The sequence below is a fragment of the Tachyglossus aculeatus genome, chromosome 9 (genome assembly GCF_015852505.1).
Source record: "Tachyglossus aculeatus isolate mTacAcu1 chromosome 9, mTacAcu1.pri, whole genome shotgun sequence".
NCBI lineage: Eukaryota > Metazoa > Chordata > Mammalia > Monotremata > Tachyglossidae > Tachyglossus > Tachyglossus aculeatus.
The window spans coordinates 1,149,367-1,162,838 of NC_052074.1; the positions used below are offsets into that span (position 1 = coordinate 1,149,367).

Sequence of the window (13,472 nt, forward strand, 5' to 3'; positions counted from 1 at the left end):
ACTTTCCAAGAGCTTAGTACAGTGCTCTGCACACAGTAAGCGCTCAATAAATACGACCGACTGAATGAATGAAAGTGTGTACGTGCGGTTGTGGAACCGCGCACTCTAGGGACATTTCGAGACTTTTAACTTGGCTTTCACCGACAACCCGAATTTCTTTCATTTTCTCTCCCTCTCCCCCTCCCCCCGCCCCGATCTCTGGAGATGCCATTCGGCCAGTTGGGCTATTGTGCGCCGCCGGGGGAGGGAGCGCCGAGCCTCCCGGCCCCGAGACGCGAGACCAGAGGAGCGGAAGGTGAGGGTCGAGAGGTTGGGGGTCCGAGGGCTTAGATCTAGAAGGCCAGGGGCTCGGGAGCGGGGGGCGGGGGTCCCACCCCAACTCCGGCTGTCCGAGAAGCTGCGATTTGGGGACTGCACGCGACTGATTGGAAAGGAGGCGCCCACATTTTCCTCCTTTGGACCCTGTTCTCCGACGGATTGCCCCCTCCCCCTCCCGCCTCCGCCCCTTTTCCCCTCCTCCCCCTCCCCCTATTCTCTCCCCCGGGGGAGGGTTTCCTCTGGATACCCCAGGATGTTTTGAATACGCGGAGAAGGGGGGCGGGGGGCAGCGTGCCCGTGATGGGTGGAGAGGCCGAGTTCAAAATTAAAAATTCGAGGCCTTACCTGGTGCCCCGTGGACAGGGGTAGAAATGGCTTGCAGAGCAGGGGAAGGCGGGCGACCTTCTAGACTGGGACTAGAAGAGACACAATAAAAACAGCAAAGTTCAGCTTCTCCCTCCTTCTCCTCCTGGCCCAGTCCGGACTGGCCCAGTTCGACTCCCCTGGCCTCCCGGGCCACTCCATCTTCTCTTCCTCCTTCCCCTCTTCCTCCTCCTCCCCCTCCTCCTCTTTCTCGCCCTTCGTTTCTTCCCCTCCCCTTTTTGCTTTTCCCAGCCCCTCAACCCATTACCCTCGCCCCAAATCTGAGCGCTTTTTCGATGCGCAGTCCGTATACCCCTGTCCCATCTAAACCAGGAACCCCTATCCCTTCTTGACCTTCTCTTCCTCTGACCCCTCTCTCTGCCCTCCGCCCTCTTCCTGGCCAGAAGAGAAGCGGTTCTCGGCCGCGCCCTTCGCTTTGCTTCGATTCTCTTTCCTTGCGATTGGTGTCGAACGTGTCGGGAGACCGAGGGTCGGCACGACTCCGACCTCCGCCCCTCGGGCACCCGCCTCCCCAGATCCCTGGCTTTTTCCACGCTTTGGGATCCCCCACGGGGTGGGGCCGAGCTGGAGGGCGGAACCAATCAGTCAATAGCGCTTTTACTGTGTGCAGAATAATGATGATAATAACAATAATGGTAGTTGTTAAGCACTTACTATGTGCCAAACCCTGTTCTAAGTACTGGGGTAATAATGATGGCATTTGTTAAGCGCTTACTATGTGTCAAGCACTGTTCTAAACGCTGGAGATTATCCCAGGTGGGGCTCACAGTCTTAATCCTCATTTTACAGGTGAGGTCACTGAGGCCCAGAGAAATTAAGTGGCTTGCCCAAGGTCCCACAGAAGACAAGTGGCGGAGCCGGGATTAGACCCCACGGCCTCTGACTCCCAAGCCCGTGCTCTTTCCACTAAGCCACACTGCTTCTCAAGCGCTAGGGATAGGACAATATGACAGAATTGGTAGACACGTTCCCCGTCTATAAGGAGTTTAGGTGGGGAAGAGGAGAGGGGCAGGCTGCCCTGCTCGGTGTGTGACTTTGATGGCCGTTCTCTCGTTGGGGCCCTGATCCCTCCTGGATGGCCGCAGGTTCCGGCCTGGCTTGCCCACGCGCGAATTCAGGAGCGCGACCTCGAATCCCGCCCTGACCCGGCCTGTTTCCAGAAGAAGAGGGATCCGGGAATCCCGTCCCGCAGGGGGCGGCCTTCGGGGTGCCTAGTACGGCCCCCCGTACCCGGAGGTGTGTGCGGGCGAGGGCACGCGTGGCCGTGTGGGTGTGGGTGCCACCTACGTGCCCTCGCCCGCACACACCTCCGCAACCCCTAGAGTCCCGCGGAGACCTCCGGCCTGGGAATCCAGAAAAGCCCTGGAGTTTGCTGGTTTCCCCAGGTAGGTCTGGGCCCCATAAAGTCCTGCGACAGAGGCCGACGAGTTAAGATCGAACCGCGGGGTCGCTGGGGCTGCAAAAGTCCCCCAAAAGAAGGGGGACTTGCTCCAGCTGAGGAGGGGAAGAAGAACAGGATGCTAGGCCCCCGTTAGAGTACCTTTGGGAGCCTCCTTATTTCGAATCATTTTCCCGTTCCTACCTGAGGCCTGTTAGCCCAGGTTCGCAGTGGGCAATAGGGAAACACCTCTGGGTCGCCGCCTGCCCCCGCCCTACCCGGAGGGTAGAGCAGGGGGAGGGGTGTTCCTGGGTGGTCCCAGCTGGGGCAGGCGGAAGGAGGGTCAAGGGGACCAAAGTGCCCCAGAGTCCCGCTGCGCTCAGGGCCTGAGCAGGCGGCGAGATAGGTGCTCAGGGAATGTTCGAGAGGCGGGCGAGCCGGCGGGCGGGCTGGTGAGAACCTGCATGCTAACTCTTCGCCGCTCTTCCCTCTCCCGACCCTTACTCCGGACACTCACACCTCTTTTTGGTTTTGGTTTTTCGCAATTTTCGTATCTGTTTCTTTTTTCTTTTCCTATTCCATCCTGATACCGCTCCCGGTTGTTTTGCCTTCCCTCGAAGCCCCTCCCGCATCCTCTCGCCCTCCCACCCCCCGCGCCCACCTTGTGGGGCTCTGTAAAAAGAGGGAGACTTTCCTTTCAACCAACCGGGCTGACGTTCTAACCTGGGGGGCTAAAAGGGAAGAGGGGAGCATAACCGTGGGGAAAGGGAAGACTAGAAATAGAGATCTTGGGGGGTGGGGGAGAAGATACACTAGCCCCACCAGTTTATCACCCTCTTCCTCTACCTCTCCCCGATTCTCCGTCTCTCCTTGTCTCAGGTGTCTCCCTGTTTCTGTCTCTCCATGTCTCTGCCCCTGTCTCTGTGTCTCCACGTCCCTGCCTTCCGGCCTCTACCTCTCCATGCCCATGGCGGTATTCCGAGGGGTCTTTCCAGCCCCGCCCCCGCCGCCCATCTCTGCTGACTCCGCTTTCCTCTTCCATTCCCCACCCCCGCCTTCCTCCCCTTCTTCGGGACCCTCCGAGCACCCCTCCCCGTCCAGGCCTGGGGCGGGGGGTGAGCGAAGATTCTGCCGGCGGGAGCGCTAACCTAACTTGATCTTTGAAATCGCGTGAAAGGGGCCGGAGCGGAGGGGCTGAGGGCGGGGGGGGGTCCCAGGAGGGGGGTCCCAAGAGGGGGGTCCCAGGAGGGGGGTCTCAGGAGGGGGCCCGGGCCGGGAAGCCCCAGCCCTATTCAGGACGGCGTTTTGATGCTGCTCATTAGAAGGAGCCAGTCGACATTGGGTGCCTTCCTTTCAGCCATCGGGGCCGCTTCATTAAGCGGCGCTAACAAGGCGTTAAATGCGGGGCCCGGGCCGCTTTCGGGAGCGCAGCGTCCTTAGCAGGGCGCCCGGCTAATGAGGGGCTGATCAAATATTCAAATTTCCCGGCCCTCCGGGAACTTTGGATGCTGCGGGCAAGGTTGAGGGAAAAAGCGAGCGGTGTTTACTGTCCCGATACAATGACCGCGGGAGGGGAGCTCAGGGGCGGGAGGGGAAGGGGGGGGGGCTTCTCTGCCTGCTCCTCGCCTTTTTCTATGGTTAAAAAAAGCCTGGGGTCCCTTGAGGCCCCCCACCCCCACCCAAGGCCGGGCTTCGCCCCAGCTCGGAGAAGGCGCGGTGGTTGGAGAGAGGGAGAGTTGTGAGCTGGTCAGAGCCGGTCCTCGCGACAGCGCGTGGGGTGGGGAAAGGAATGATAAGACTCCCCCTTATGCTCCCCCCCCGCCCCCAGATCCAGCCCTGCCCTGGGCGAGGCTGGCTGGGGGCTGGGGGTGGAGGGGCTGGGGAGGAATGGGGAAGCTGACTGAGAGATGTTGAATTGAAGAAGACTGGGACCAGGAGACTGGAAAGACTGAAGAGACTGCGGGGGTGGTGGGGGGCACAGCTAGGAGCCGGGGGACTGGCGACCTCGGGCTGAGATACGCGGAGTCGCTTTTCCCCTTGAACTCGGAGGTGCGGGATCCAGAAAAGCCAGGCGAGTGTCCCTGAGCCGCTGGGAAGATGCACACATTTTGGATTCGGGATGGAGGGCGCACGGAGGGGGCTGATAGGGGAAGGGTCCGGGGAAGAGGCGGGAGTGCGGTCCCGCTCCGAGCCGCGTTCTCCTCCCGCAGGTCCGCTCCCTCCGTCCCCACCCGGGGACGCAGATCCGGGATCCCCGGGGCGGACAGTTGGCCAAGCAAGGACCGGACCCGCTTCGCCTGATGCCTTACTCGACTCAGCCTCTCTCCCTCTTAAAAGGCTCCGAGGGTCCGAGCGGCTTCCTACCCGGGCCTGGCGCTCACATATTTTCTCTCAGGCCAAGGAACCGCCCCCGGACCGGTCTCCGCCTCCCCCTCTTGCCCCCCGCCCCAGGAGCCCAGAGTCCTCTAGACCCCACCCGCAGGGCCCACCTGGACAGTCGCCCTCTACCCCAGGACCAGAATGGGAGGGTGACCAGACTGGGGGCGCGAACCAGACTCAACTTGACCCTGAAAGCGACAGCCTGTCACCCATAAGCCCCCCCCCCTTTCCCGAGACCCCTCGATCCCGAGGGCCCGGGCCGTTCGCAAAGATAAAGTCTGGACCCCGACTCCCCCCATCCCTACCCCTCCTTCACCCCCCGGCAGTGCTCATCCCAAACACTCACAGATTTCCAGAAGGGTTTCTGGGGACGGAGAGTGGGTGGGGGCTAGAAGACCGTGCGAGAGAGGGGGGTGGCTGTTCTTTCCATGTTTCAACCCTCGCAGCGTGGAGAGCGACCCCGGCCCCTGACCCTCCGGCACTGGACACTCCGCTTGCCTGCTGTCCCTTCCTCAGCCGCCGCCATCTCCTTCCAGGCCTCAGCCCCGCGCGCAGAGCCGGCGACGGGCTCGTTTCTGTCCGGGAGCCGGGGGAGGGACCGCCCCCAGCCCCTACCCCTGTCCCTGGATTGCGGGGCCAGGGCAGGGGAGAATGGGGGGCCGGGGAAAGGAAAGGGAGGGTCGGGTCCAGGCCTTTCAAGGAGAGAGAGTTTGGGGCCTCCGGGGAAAACGTGAGCCGACGGACACAGGGGGCTTCTTAGCTCTTGCTCGGCCAGAAAACAAGGCGAATGGGTTCTCGGCTGGTGGGGTGGCGACTTCGGGTTCAGGGCGGCTCTCCCCTCGAATTCGTAGGAAAAAACCCCACCCGTGCGCACTCCTCTCCGTCGCTTCCTCCGCCCCCCTCACCCCTCTTTCCCCGCGCCCCCTGATCCCGGGACCCTCCCCCGCAAGGAACAGGATTACAGAGAAACAGGTCCTAGTTGGCCTCTTTTCTTTACTCTTTCACTGAAAATCCCGGTCTTCTCTGGGGAGAGACCCTGACCCGCCCCCAAGAGCCCTGGAGTCCCGCCGCAGCCTCGTGGGCCGAGAAGTAGAAAAGGGATAGAGCGTGAAAACCCCTGCAGAGCTGGGAGACGTCGTTGTCTCGCGTGGGTGGGTGTGAGTGTGTTGGTGAATGGCTGTGCATTCGTGAGTGTTTTAGAAAGTGAGCATGTGGGCCGATTTGTGAGTGCGTGTGTGTGTGTGTGAACATGTGTGCGAATTTGTCAGTGTTTTGTATGTGAGCATATAGGCGAATTTGAGAGTGTTTCTGAATGTGAGAATATGTGTGAATTTGTGAGGGTCTTTGTAGGTGAATCTGTGTACGAATTCATGAGTGTTTGGGTATATGAGAATACTGACCCTGTTTGTTATATTGTACTCTCTTCCAAGTACTTAGTACAGTGCTCTGGACCCCGTAAGTGCTCAATAAATATGATTGATTGATTCGAATTTGTGAGCGTGTGAATGTGAGAACTTGTGTGAATTGGTGGTGCATGAGTGTGTATACGAGGTGTGCGCATTTGTGAGTATTTGTGAAAGCGAGAACGTGTGTGAATTTGTGGGCATGTGTATGTGAGGCTGTGTTCGAATTTGTGAGCGTTTGTATATGTGAGCATGTATGCGAATTAGTGAATATTTGCGAATACGAGAACATGTGTGAATTTATGCTTTTTTGTACGTGAGAATGTGTGCGAATTTGCGACGGTATTCGTGAGAATATGTGCTACTTTGTGAATGTGAAGTTGCGAGAATATGTATATGCGTATGTGAGGATGTTTCTGATAATGTGTGTGAGGGTGGGACGGATTTGTGTGAAATCGGATGTTTGTGAAAGTGTGTGTGGCGGATGTGTGAATTTGTGTATGAGCTTTTTTTTAGGAGATCCAAGGTCCGAGGTATTCAATCCTTTAGCCTTCTTCTGATTGGAATACTTGATTTTCTCCCTCCCCATCCTGGAGCCACCCCGGGACCAACATCCAAGTACCATCCCTCTCCAGAACTCGAGGGAGCTGGTCTCCAGCTCGTCTCCATCGTGCTATGGGTCCCCATTTTAATTGTCACCGCTCTCTCTCCACTCTTCTCCCTTTTATCTCCCTCTCTTCTTCCTCTTTCTTTTCCCATTGCCTTTTCCCTCTCATCCACCTCTCTTTTCCCTTTCTTTTCTTTCTCCCTTTCCCCCTCCTTTCTCTTCCTCCATCTCTTCTCTTTATCTCTCCTCTCCTTTCGCTCTTCTCTCTCTTCTTTCTTCTTTCGCTCCCCTCCCTCTCTCGTCTCCCTTTCCTCTCTCTCTCGTCTCCCTGTTCTCTTCACTCTCTCGCTTCCCCTTACCCCATTGATGTCTCTGTATAGGACACGGGCTCCACCCTCACCCCCAGATCTGCATCGGAATGCAGAAAAGATCTTTTAAAAAAAAGAGAAGTTTTGAATTCCTCAATGATTTTCTTCTTCTGGAAAGGGGCTTAGGATAATGATTTCAGCTTTATTGAGGGCAGATTAGTTGAAGTCTGGACGCTGCGCTTCAATACGCGTTGTACATGGGGCCGACAAAGCCGGCATTGTTTGTTCATGGGTGTGAACCCATTCAAAATATACACTTTTAACACCAAACTCGGTCCTGTCTAAATATACCCGGCGCGGGGGAAGGCGCCTCTGACCCGAACAAATCTCCGTAAATCACACCTCCATCGCCCCAGCCCTCAACAAAAGGCGGGCCGGCTCGGCTGTGACTGAATCTTCTCCAAAGCAACAACCCTGATAATAAAGAGCTGCGTGGTAGCCGGGTCCGCCGCCGGCGACGGCGACAGCGGCGGCTGGAGGGAGCTTAATACGCAGAAAGCCCGGCTCGGCCCTCGCTTTCGCGATCTGCGGGTTCAAGAGGGAATAGAGAGTGGTCCGAATTTTATGATTGTTATTATGATTAATACCATTGCAATAATTATTTTTACAATTTTCCCCCAAATAAAAACACCCACGCTCTCGGCACTGTCCAAGTTTGTGGATGGAAGAAGCTTTATGTGAGAGACCTTACATCGCTGGGAAGTGGGAGCGAGTTGAGGGTCTCCCGACAGCTTTCTCCCCTCCCTTTTGTTTCCCCCAGGACTCCGGGGATTGGGGAGGGAGAATGGCCGTGGGGGGGAGGGAGTGGGGGAGAGAGAAGGAGAAACAAGGAAGCAGAGACAGACAGGAAAAGTCAGGGAGAAGAGAACCGAGACAATTTTTGTTTTTCTTTTTGAAAAGTAACGCCAAGAGAGGCGAGGAGACTAGAGCCAGTGACCGGGTCTTTATCCGTTCTGAGAGAGAAAACCAGGGAAGCCAAGACGGTGGAAGCATCTCTGGAAAGTCGGAGCTGGGGACGAAGGCAAGAGGCCGGGAGCTTGGGGGGGACGGGGGGCACATTTCCTGGATCGGCTGCCTGACGGGGTCACCGGCGTGAGGACCGGTCTCATGATCTCATCTCTCCTTTCTCCGCCGGCGCTATTAGTGCTCAGATAAGCAGAATGAAGGCGGCTGCGTGGGAATCATGCATAAATGGCCTCAGCCGGGAGCCCTCTATCCCGACGCTTCCTCCGTCCCGGACCATTCAAGCCGCTCCCCCGTGTCTCCTTTACCCTTAACGAGACTCGTTAAAATCACAATAATATTCCACCCTCTAATTGCTCATCCCATTCAACAAATCACGCTGTTCGCATCATTTGATCCCTTATTTGGTGTGTGTGTGGGGGGGTGGAGGAGCAGGGGGAGAGGATAGCGAGAGGGAAAGAGAGGGGAAGCGGCGAGAGTAAGAGTTGCAAAGATTAAAAAAAATCTTTCTCCCCTCACCCCCTTCCTCCGCCCCTTCCCCTCCCCCCCACTCTTCCTCCTCCTCCTTCTCTCCCCCCCCCCCGCTCCCCCCGCCTTCAGGCCGAGTGGTAAAAACCTTCCTTACGTACTCACTATTGATTGGCAGGCCTGACAGTGATTGGCAGGTGTTGCCGTGGCAACGCCACAACGACACTCGGTAGACCAATAGAAAAGCGAAACAAAATGTTTCAATGCCGCACTCACTGTGGATTTAGGGGAGATGTTATGAAGCTGTTGTCATTAGGGCGATCGCTGTTGAATCGCTGAATCTTGCCTCGGCTGTGGTTGACCGCCCCTCTGCCTCTCTCTCTCTCTCTCTCTCTCTCTCTCTCTGTCTCTGTCTCTCTCTCTCTCTCTCTCTCTGTGTGTGTGTGTGTGTGTGTGTGTGTGTGTGTGTGTCTCCGCGCCTGGCAGCTCCCCCCTCCCCCTCGCTCTCTCTATGTGGCTGCGCGGGTGCGTGAGGGTGTGGATGAGTGCGGGGTACGGGTGCCCCTTGCTCCTTCCGTCCTCTTCCCTCCTCCTCTTCTCTTCCTCCTCCTCCTCCCTCCTCCTCTTCCTCTCCTTCTCTCCCCCCTCCTCCCCCTCCCCTCCTTCTCCCTCTTCCCCCTCCCCCTCCTGCTCTTCCTCCTCATTTTCCTCCGCCTCCTCGTCGTCCTCTTCCTCCTCCTCTTCTTCCTCGCCCTCCCCCTTCCCCTCCTCCTCCCCCTCCTCCTCCTCCTCCTCCACCTCCTTCCTTCTCCTTCTGCCGCGGCTGCTGCCGTTCCCCTCGCTCTGTCTCTTCTTCCTGAATTTTCTCCTCTCCCCCTAGGTCATCCCATGGTCTTCCGCTCCCCACTAGAGTTGTATCCCACCCACTTCTTCTTGCCAAACTTCGCCGACGCTCATCACCGCTCTCTACTTCTGGCCAGTGGCGGCGGCGGCGGCGGCGGCGGCGGCGGCGGCGGCTGCGGGAGCGGGAGCGGCTCGGGAGGAGGAGGAGGAGGAGGAAGAGGAGGAGGAGAAGGAGGCGGCGGTGCTGGCGGAGTCGGCGGCGGCGGAGGAGGAGGAGGCGGCGGTGGCCCCCGGCCCCCGCGGGAAGACTCGCCCATGTTCCAGCTCCCGACGCTCAATTTCTCTCCGGAGCAGGTGGCCAGCGTGTGCGAAACGCTGGAAGAGACGGGGGACATCGAACGCCTGGGCCGCTTTCTGTGGTCCCTGCCCGTGGCCCCGGGGGCCTGCGAGGCCATCAACAAGCACGAGTCCATCCTGCGGGCCCGGGCCGTGGTCGCCTTCCACACGGGCAACTTCCGAGACCTCTACCACATCCTGGAGAACCACAAGTTCACCAAGGAGTCGCACGGCAAGCTGCAGGCCATGTGGCTGGAGGCGCACTACCAGGAGGCCGAGAAGCTGCGGGGCCGCCCCCTGGGCCCTGTCGACAAGTATCGCGTGCGGAAGAAGTTCCCGCTGCCCCGCACCATCTGGGACGGCGAGCAGAAGACGCACTGCTTCAAGGAGCGCACGCGCAGCTTGCTGCGGGAGTGGTACCTCCAGGACCCCTACCCCAATCCCAGCAAGAAGAGGGAGCTGGCTCAGGCCACGGGGCTGACCCCCACGCAAGTGGGCAACTGGTTCAAGAACCGACGACAGCGGGACCGGGCAGCGGCGGCCAAGAACAGGTCAGTGCCCCGGGCCGGAGACGACCACCCGCCCCCCAAAACACACACACATCCACACACCATCACCCCCGGACCCTTCCGGGAGGCTCCCGGGACCTAACTCTTCCGCAGGGAGCCTGGATGGGGCCGAGAGGACCGGGAGTCTAGGGGACGGGGGAGGAGGGGGGACCCCGGGGGGGCCTAGGATGGTGGGGAGTGGGAGAAGCCGGCTTTCTCCCCTCCCAGCCCCCTCAGCCTCCGGGGTCCGGGAAAGTTGGCGCCGGAAAGGGAGCCAGTTTCTCTGGTCCCGCGGTACTTGCGAGTTTCCCTCTCAAGAGGTGTGTGCGTGTGAGCGCGGAGGGTTATCGGTGTGAGCGCCTAGGTGTGATGTTTGTGTGTTTCTATGTGCGTTTGTGTTTGCGTGTGCGTTTGGTGAATGTATAGCTCTGCTGGGGGAGGAAGGGAGAAGGACAGCCCAGGCCTGGGCCCGAGCCCGGCAACCGCCAGCCACAGTGAACGGGCTTCTTGGAGTCCTGCTCCTGGGGAACTTTGCCGAGCCGGAGGCCGGGGCCTTCCGCCCGACAGAGCCCGGGGCCCCGGGGAAGAACGCGGAAAAACCTTCTTCCACTTCCCGGCGGCGGGAGAGCCCGCCAGGCTCAGAGCTGAAACCTACGAAGAGGCTTTAGCCGGGCAGCGTAAATTTTTTTCTTGATTCCCTGCGAAATAATAACAAAACAATGAAAGAGAAAAAAGACAAGAACGACGGAAATCCCTAGCAGGAGGAAAAGGGGCAATAAATAAATAAATAAGCAGCCGAATACGGTTCATGGCCGCCAAGTGCGGGGAGAGGCCCGCTTCAGCGGCGACTCTATGCCGGTATCGCGGCCGGCGAGTCCGCGGTGGGGAGATCAGGAAAGACTCTCTCTCTCTCTCTCTCTCTCTCTGTGTGTGTGTGTGTGTGTGTGTGTGTGTGTGTGTGTGTGTGTAAGTGACCCCTGAACTCTGGCCGAGTCTTTCCTGTCCCCATCTGGGCCTTTCACGACGTTGGCAGGGAAGACGGAGAAGCGCAAAAATCATTTCGGGAATTTCCCCATATTTCCCTGCTGCGCCAGGAGCCAGTTCCCGACGGGTTTAGGAATCCGTTCGGCCCGACCTCCGGACCCCCGGCGGCCTGAGCCTCGATTCTCCGGAGGCCTGCTTGCCTGTCCTCCGCCGGTCCGTCCCAAAGAGCCTAGCAGGAGGAGGAAGGAAGGACAAGGAACCAGATGGAAAAAAAAGATTTAAAGAGAGGAGAGGAAGGGACGGGACACCCCTGCCCGGTCGATCCCCCCAGAAGGAAGAAGGGAGCGGAAGCCGAGGCCGCACCGAGCCTTGGCGGGAGAAGGGCTCGAATACCGTCCTGCAGGACTGCGGGCCGTCAGGACTGAATCCCGCACCCCATCGCCCCGCCGTCCGATGAATTTTTCGCCCGACAGGGGGAGGGCGGGTGGGCAGGCCTCGACCCTCTCCGGCCGTGGCTGTGTGGCCGGGTTAGCCCCCTTCTCCCTCCCCAGCTCGAGACCTGCAGGGCCAGATGTTCCACCCGGCCAGGCCCCGTCTGTCTTCCCTTCCAGGTGATCGTTTTAGAGGCAAAACGAAACCCCAAACTTCTTCCCTCGGCCGCGCACACAGTCTCACGCAGACAGAAATCCACACTCAAACGCAAAAACTCATTTCAAATACATTCCCATAGGTGCACGCCTGTGTAAACCACCGCAGAAATACATGCTCGCTCCATAAGCACACGAACACACTCACATCCAAATGCAAACATACGCATTCACATCCCACGGGCGCTGCCACACACGCCCACCCACCGAAATACAAACACTCACTGAGACTGAAACCCACACCTAACAGCAGTCATGCTCCCAGAGATACATACACACATAGGCACACGCACACACGCATAAACACACACACACAAGCACGACACTCATGCACACTCCCCTCGGGCTCAAAGGAACCGGAAAGCTCCGAGAGGCGCCGAGAGAGGCCTGGATCGGTTCGAGGAGAGAAGCCGGGCCCGGTCGCTGTAACCAGAGAGGGAGGTTGGGAAAGAGAAGATATTCTGTCTCTTTCCTACCCTTCCTCCCGACCTCAGGCCCCGTCACCTGGGCCCTTCTCCCTTCCTCTCTGGCTCCCATCACGCTCCTTCATTCCCGATTCGTAGCCCCGGGCTGTGGCCAGCCGAGTCGGGCCGGGACGAAGGGAAACGGGGCCCAGCGGGCGTAAGAAGGAGCCGGAGGGCGGGGAGGAGAGAGGTCCAGGAGTAGGGGTCGAGAGAAACTGGAATAAGGGTGAGCCGGACCGCCAGGGGCTGAGGGAACCGAAGACGGAACCTCGGTGAAAGGACCGCACCAGGACCGGCTCAAAGGTGGCCCTGTCCACCAGGACCGGGGGCCGGGCTGGATCGAGGTGTGGGGGTGAGTGACTGGAGGCTTTGCAGGACGGAGAAAAAGAGAAGCGGTGTGCGTGAGTGTGTATTTGAGTGTGTGTGTGTGTGTGTGCTAGTGCGCCCTTAGTAGCTGTCCCTACGTCTTGATGTGCGGACGCTTCTGGGCAGATTCAAGTGCCTGTATCTCCATGGCATTTGTGGATAGAGGTATATATTCGCGTGCAGTGGTACAAGTGAGTATCTATGTGTAAGAGTGCACGTGTGCCCGAGTGCGGATGGGCAAGGGCGCCTGTGTTTATATGCCTGCGCGTTTGCACATATCTCCCCACGTGTGTGCAGGGCTCCCTAAACCACGGTGCGAGGTCTCCTTTGCCGTTCGGGGCTTCATGGGGTAGGGGGCCAGTGGGGGTGTCTGAGTTGCGGGCCGCCCGGGGCGTGGGGAAGGGGGCCGCCGTCTGGCCGCTGAGTCAGGGGCCGCCCCCCGGGTCTTCTCGCTCGCCCCACAGGTTGCAGCACCAGGCCATTGGACAGAGCGGCATGCGCTCGCTGGCGGAGCCGGGCTGCCCCTCACACAGCTCGGCGGAGTCGCCGTCCACCGCGGCCAGCCCCACTACCAGCGTGTCCAGCCTGGCGGAGCGAGCCGACACCGGCACCTCCATCCTCTCTGTAACCTCCAGCGACTCGGAATGTGATGTATGATATAACGGTCAGCCAGTCCTCCTCTCGTCCTTCTCCTCCCCACCCCCCCACTTCGTCCCTTTCCCCCTTTTGCTCCCATTCCCAACCTTACTCCCTCCCCCAGCGCCTTCTCCCCTCTCCTCCCCACCCACTCCTCCAGAACCAACTCAAATCAGGACACACGACCTCCCTGCCCTTCTCCCCCACCAAGCCAAACGAAAATCCAGATAAAACGTTCTCACCCTAACGGAAGCCCCACCCGCCCCAATCCCTCCAACTCCCCCCCCCAACCCTCACCCCCCAAGCATCGGGACTCCAACAGACATTCCTAAATGCTGGTGTTGCGGGAAAACAAGACAAAACAACAAAAACACGGTGAC

The 13,472-nt window shown here is 59.1% G+C and overlaps 1 protein-coding gene across 1 annotated transcript; it reads left to right on the forward strand.

Moving 5' to 3' along the window:
• Window positions 1-243: 243 nt before the first annotated feature.
• Window positions 244-13,153, forward strand: SIX3 (SIX homeobox 3). The gene is made up of 3 exons (XM_038751731.1): window positions 244-295; window positions 9,149-9,998; window positions 12,921-13,153. Exons 2-3 carry the CDS (start codon window positions 9,157-9,159, stop codon window positions 13,111-13,113), a joined length of 1,035 nt encoding a protein of 344 aa, XP_038607659.1. The 5' UTR covers window positions 244-295; window positions 9,149-9,156; the 3' UTR covers window positions 13,114-13,153.
• The last annotated feature ends 319 nt before the right edge of the window (window positions 13,154-13,472 follow it).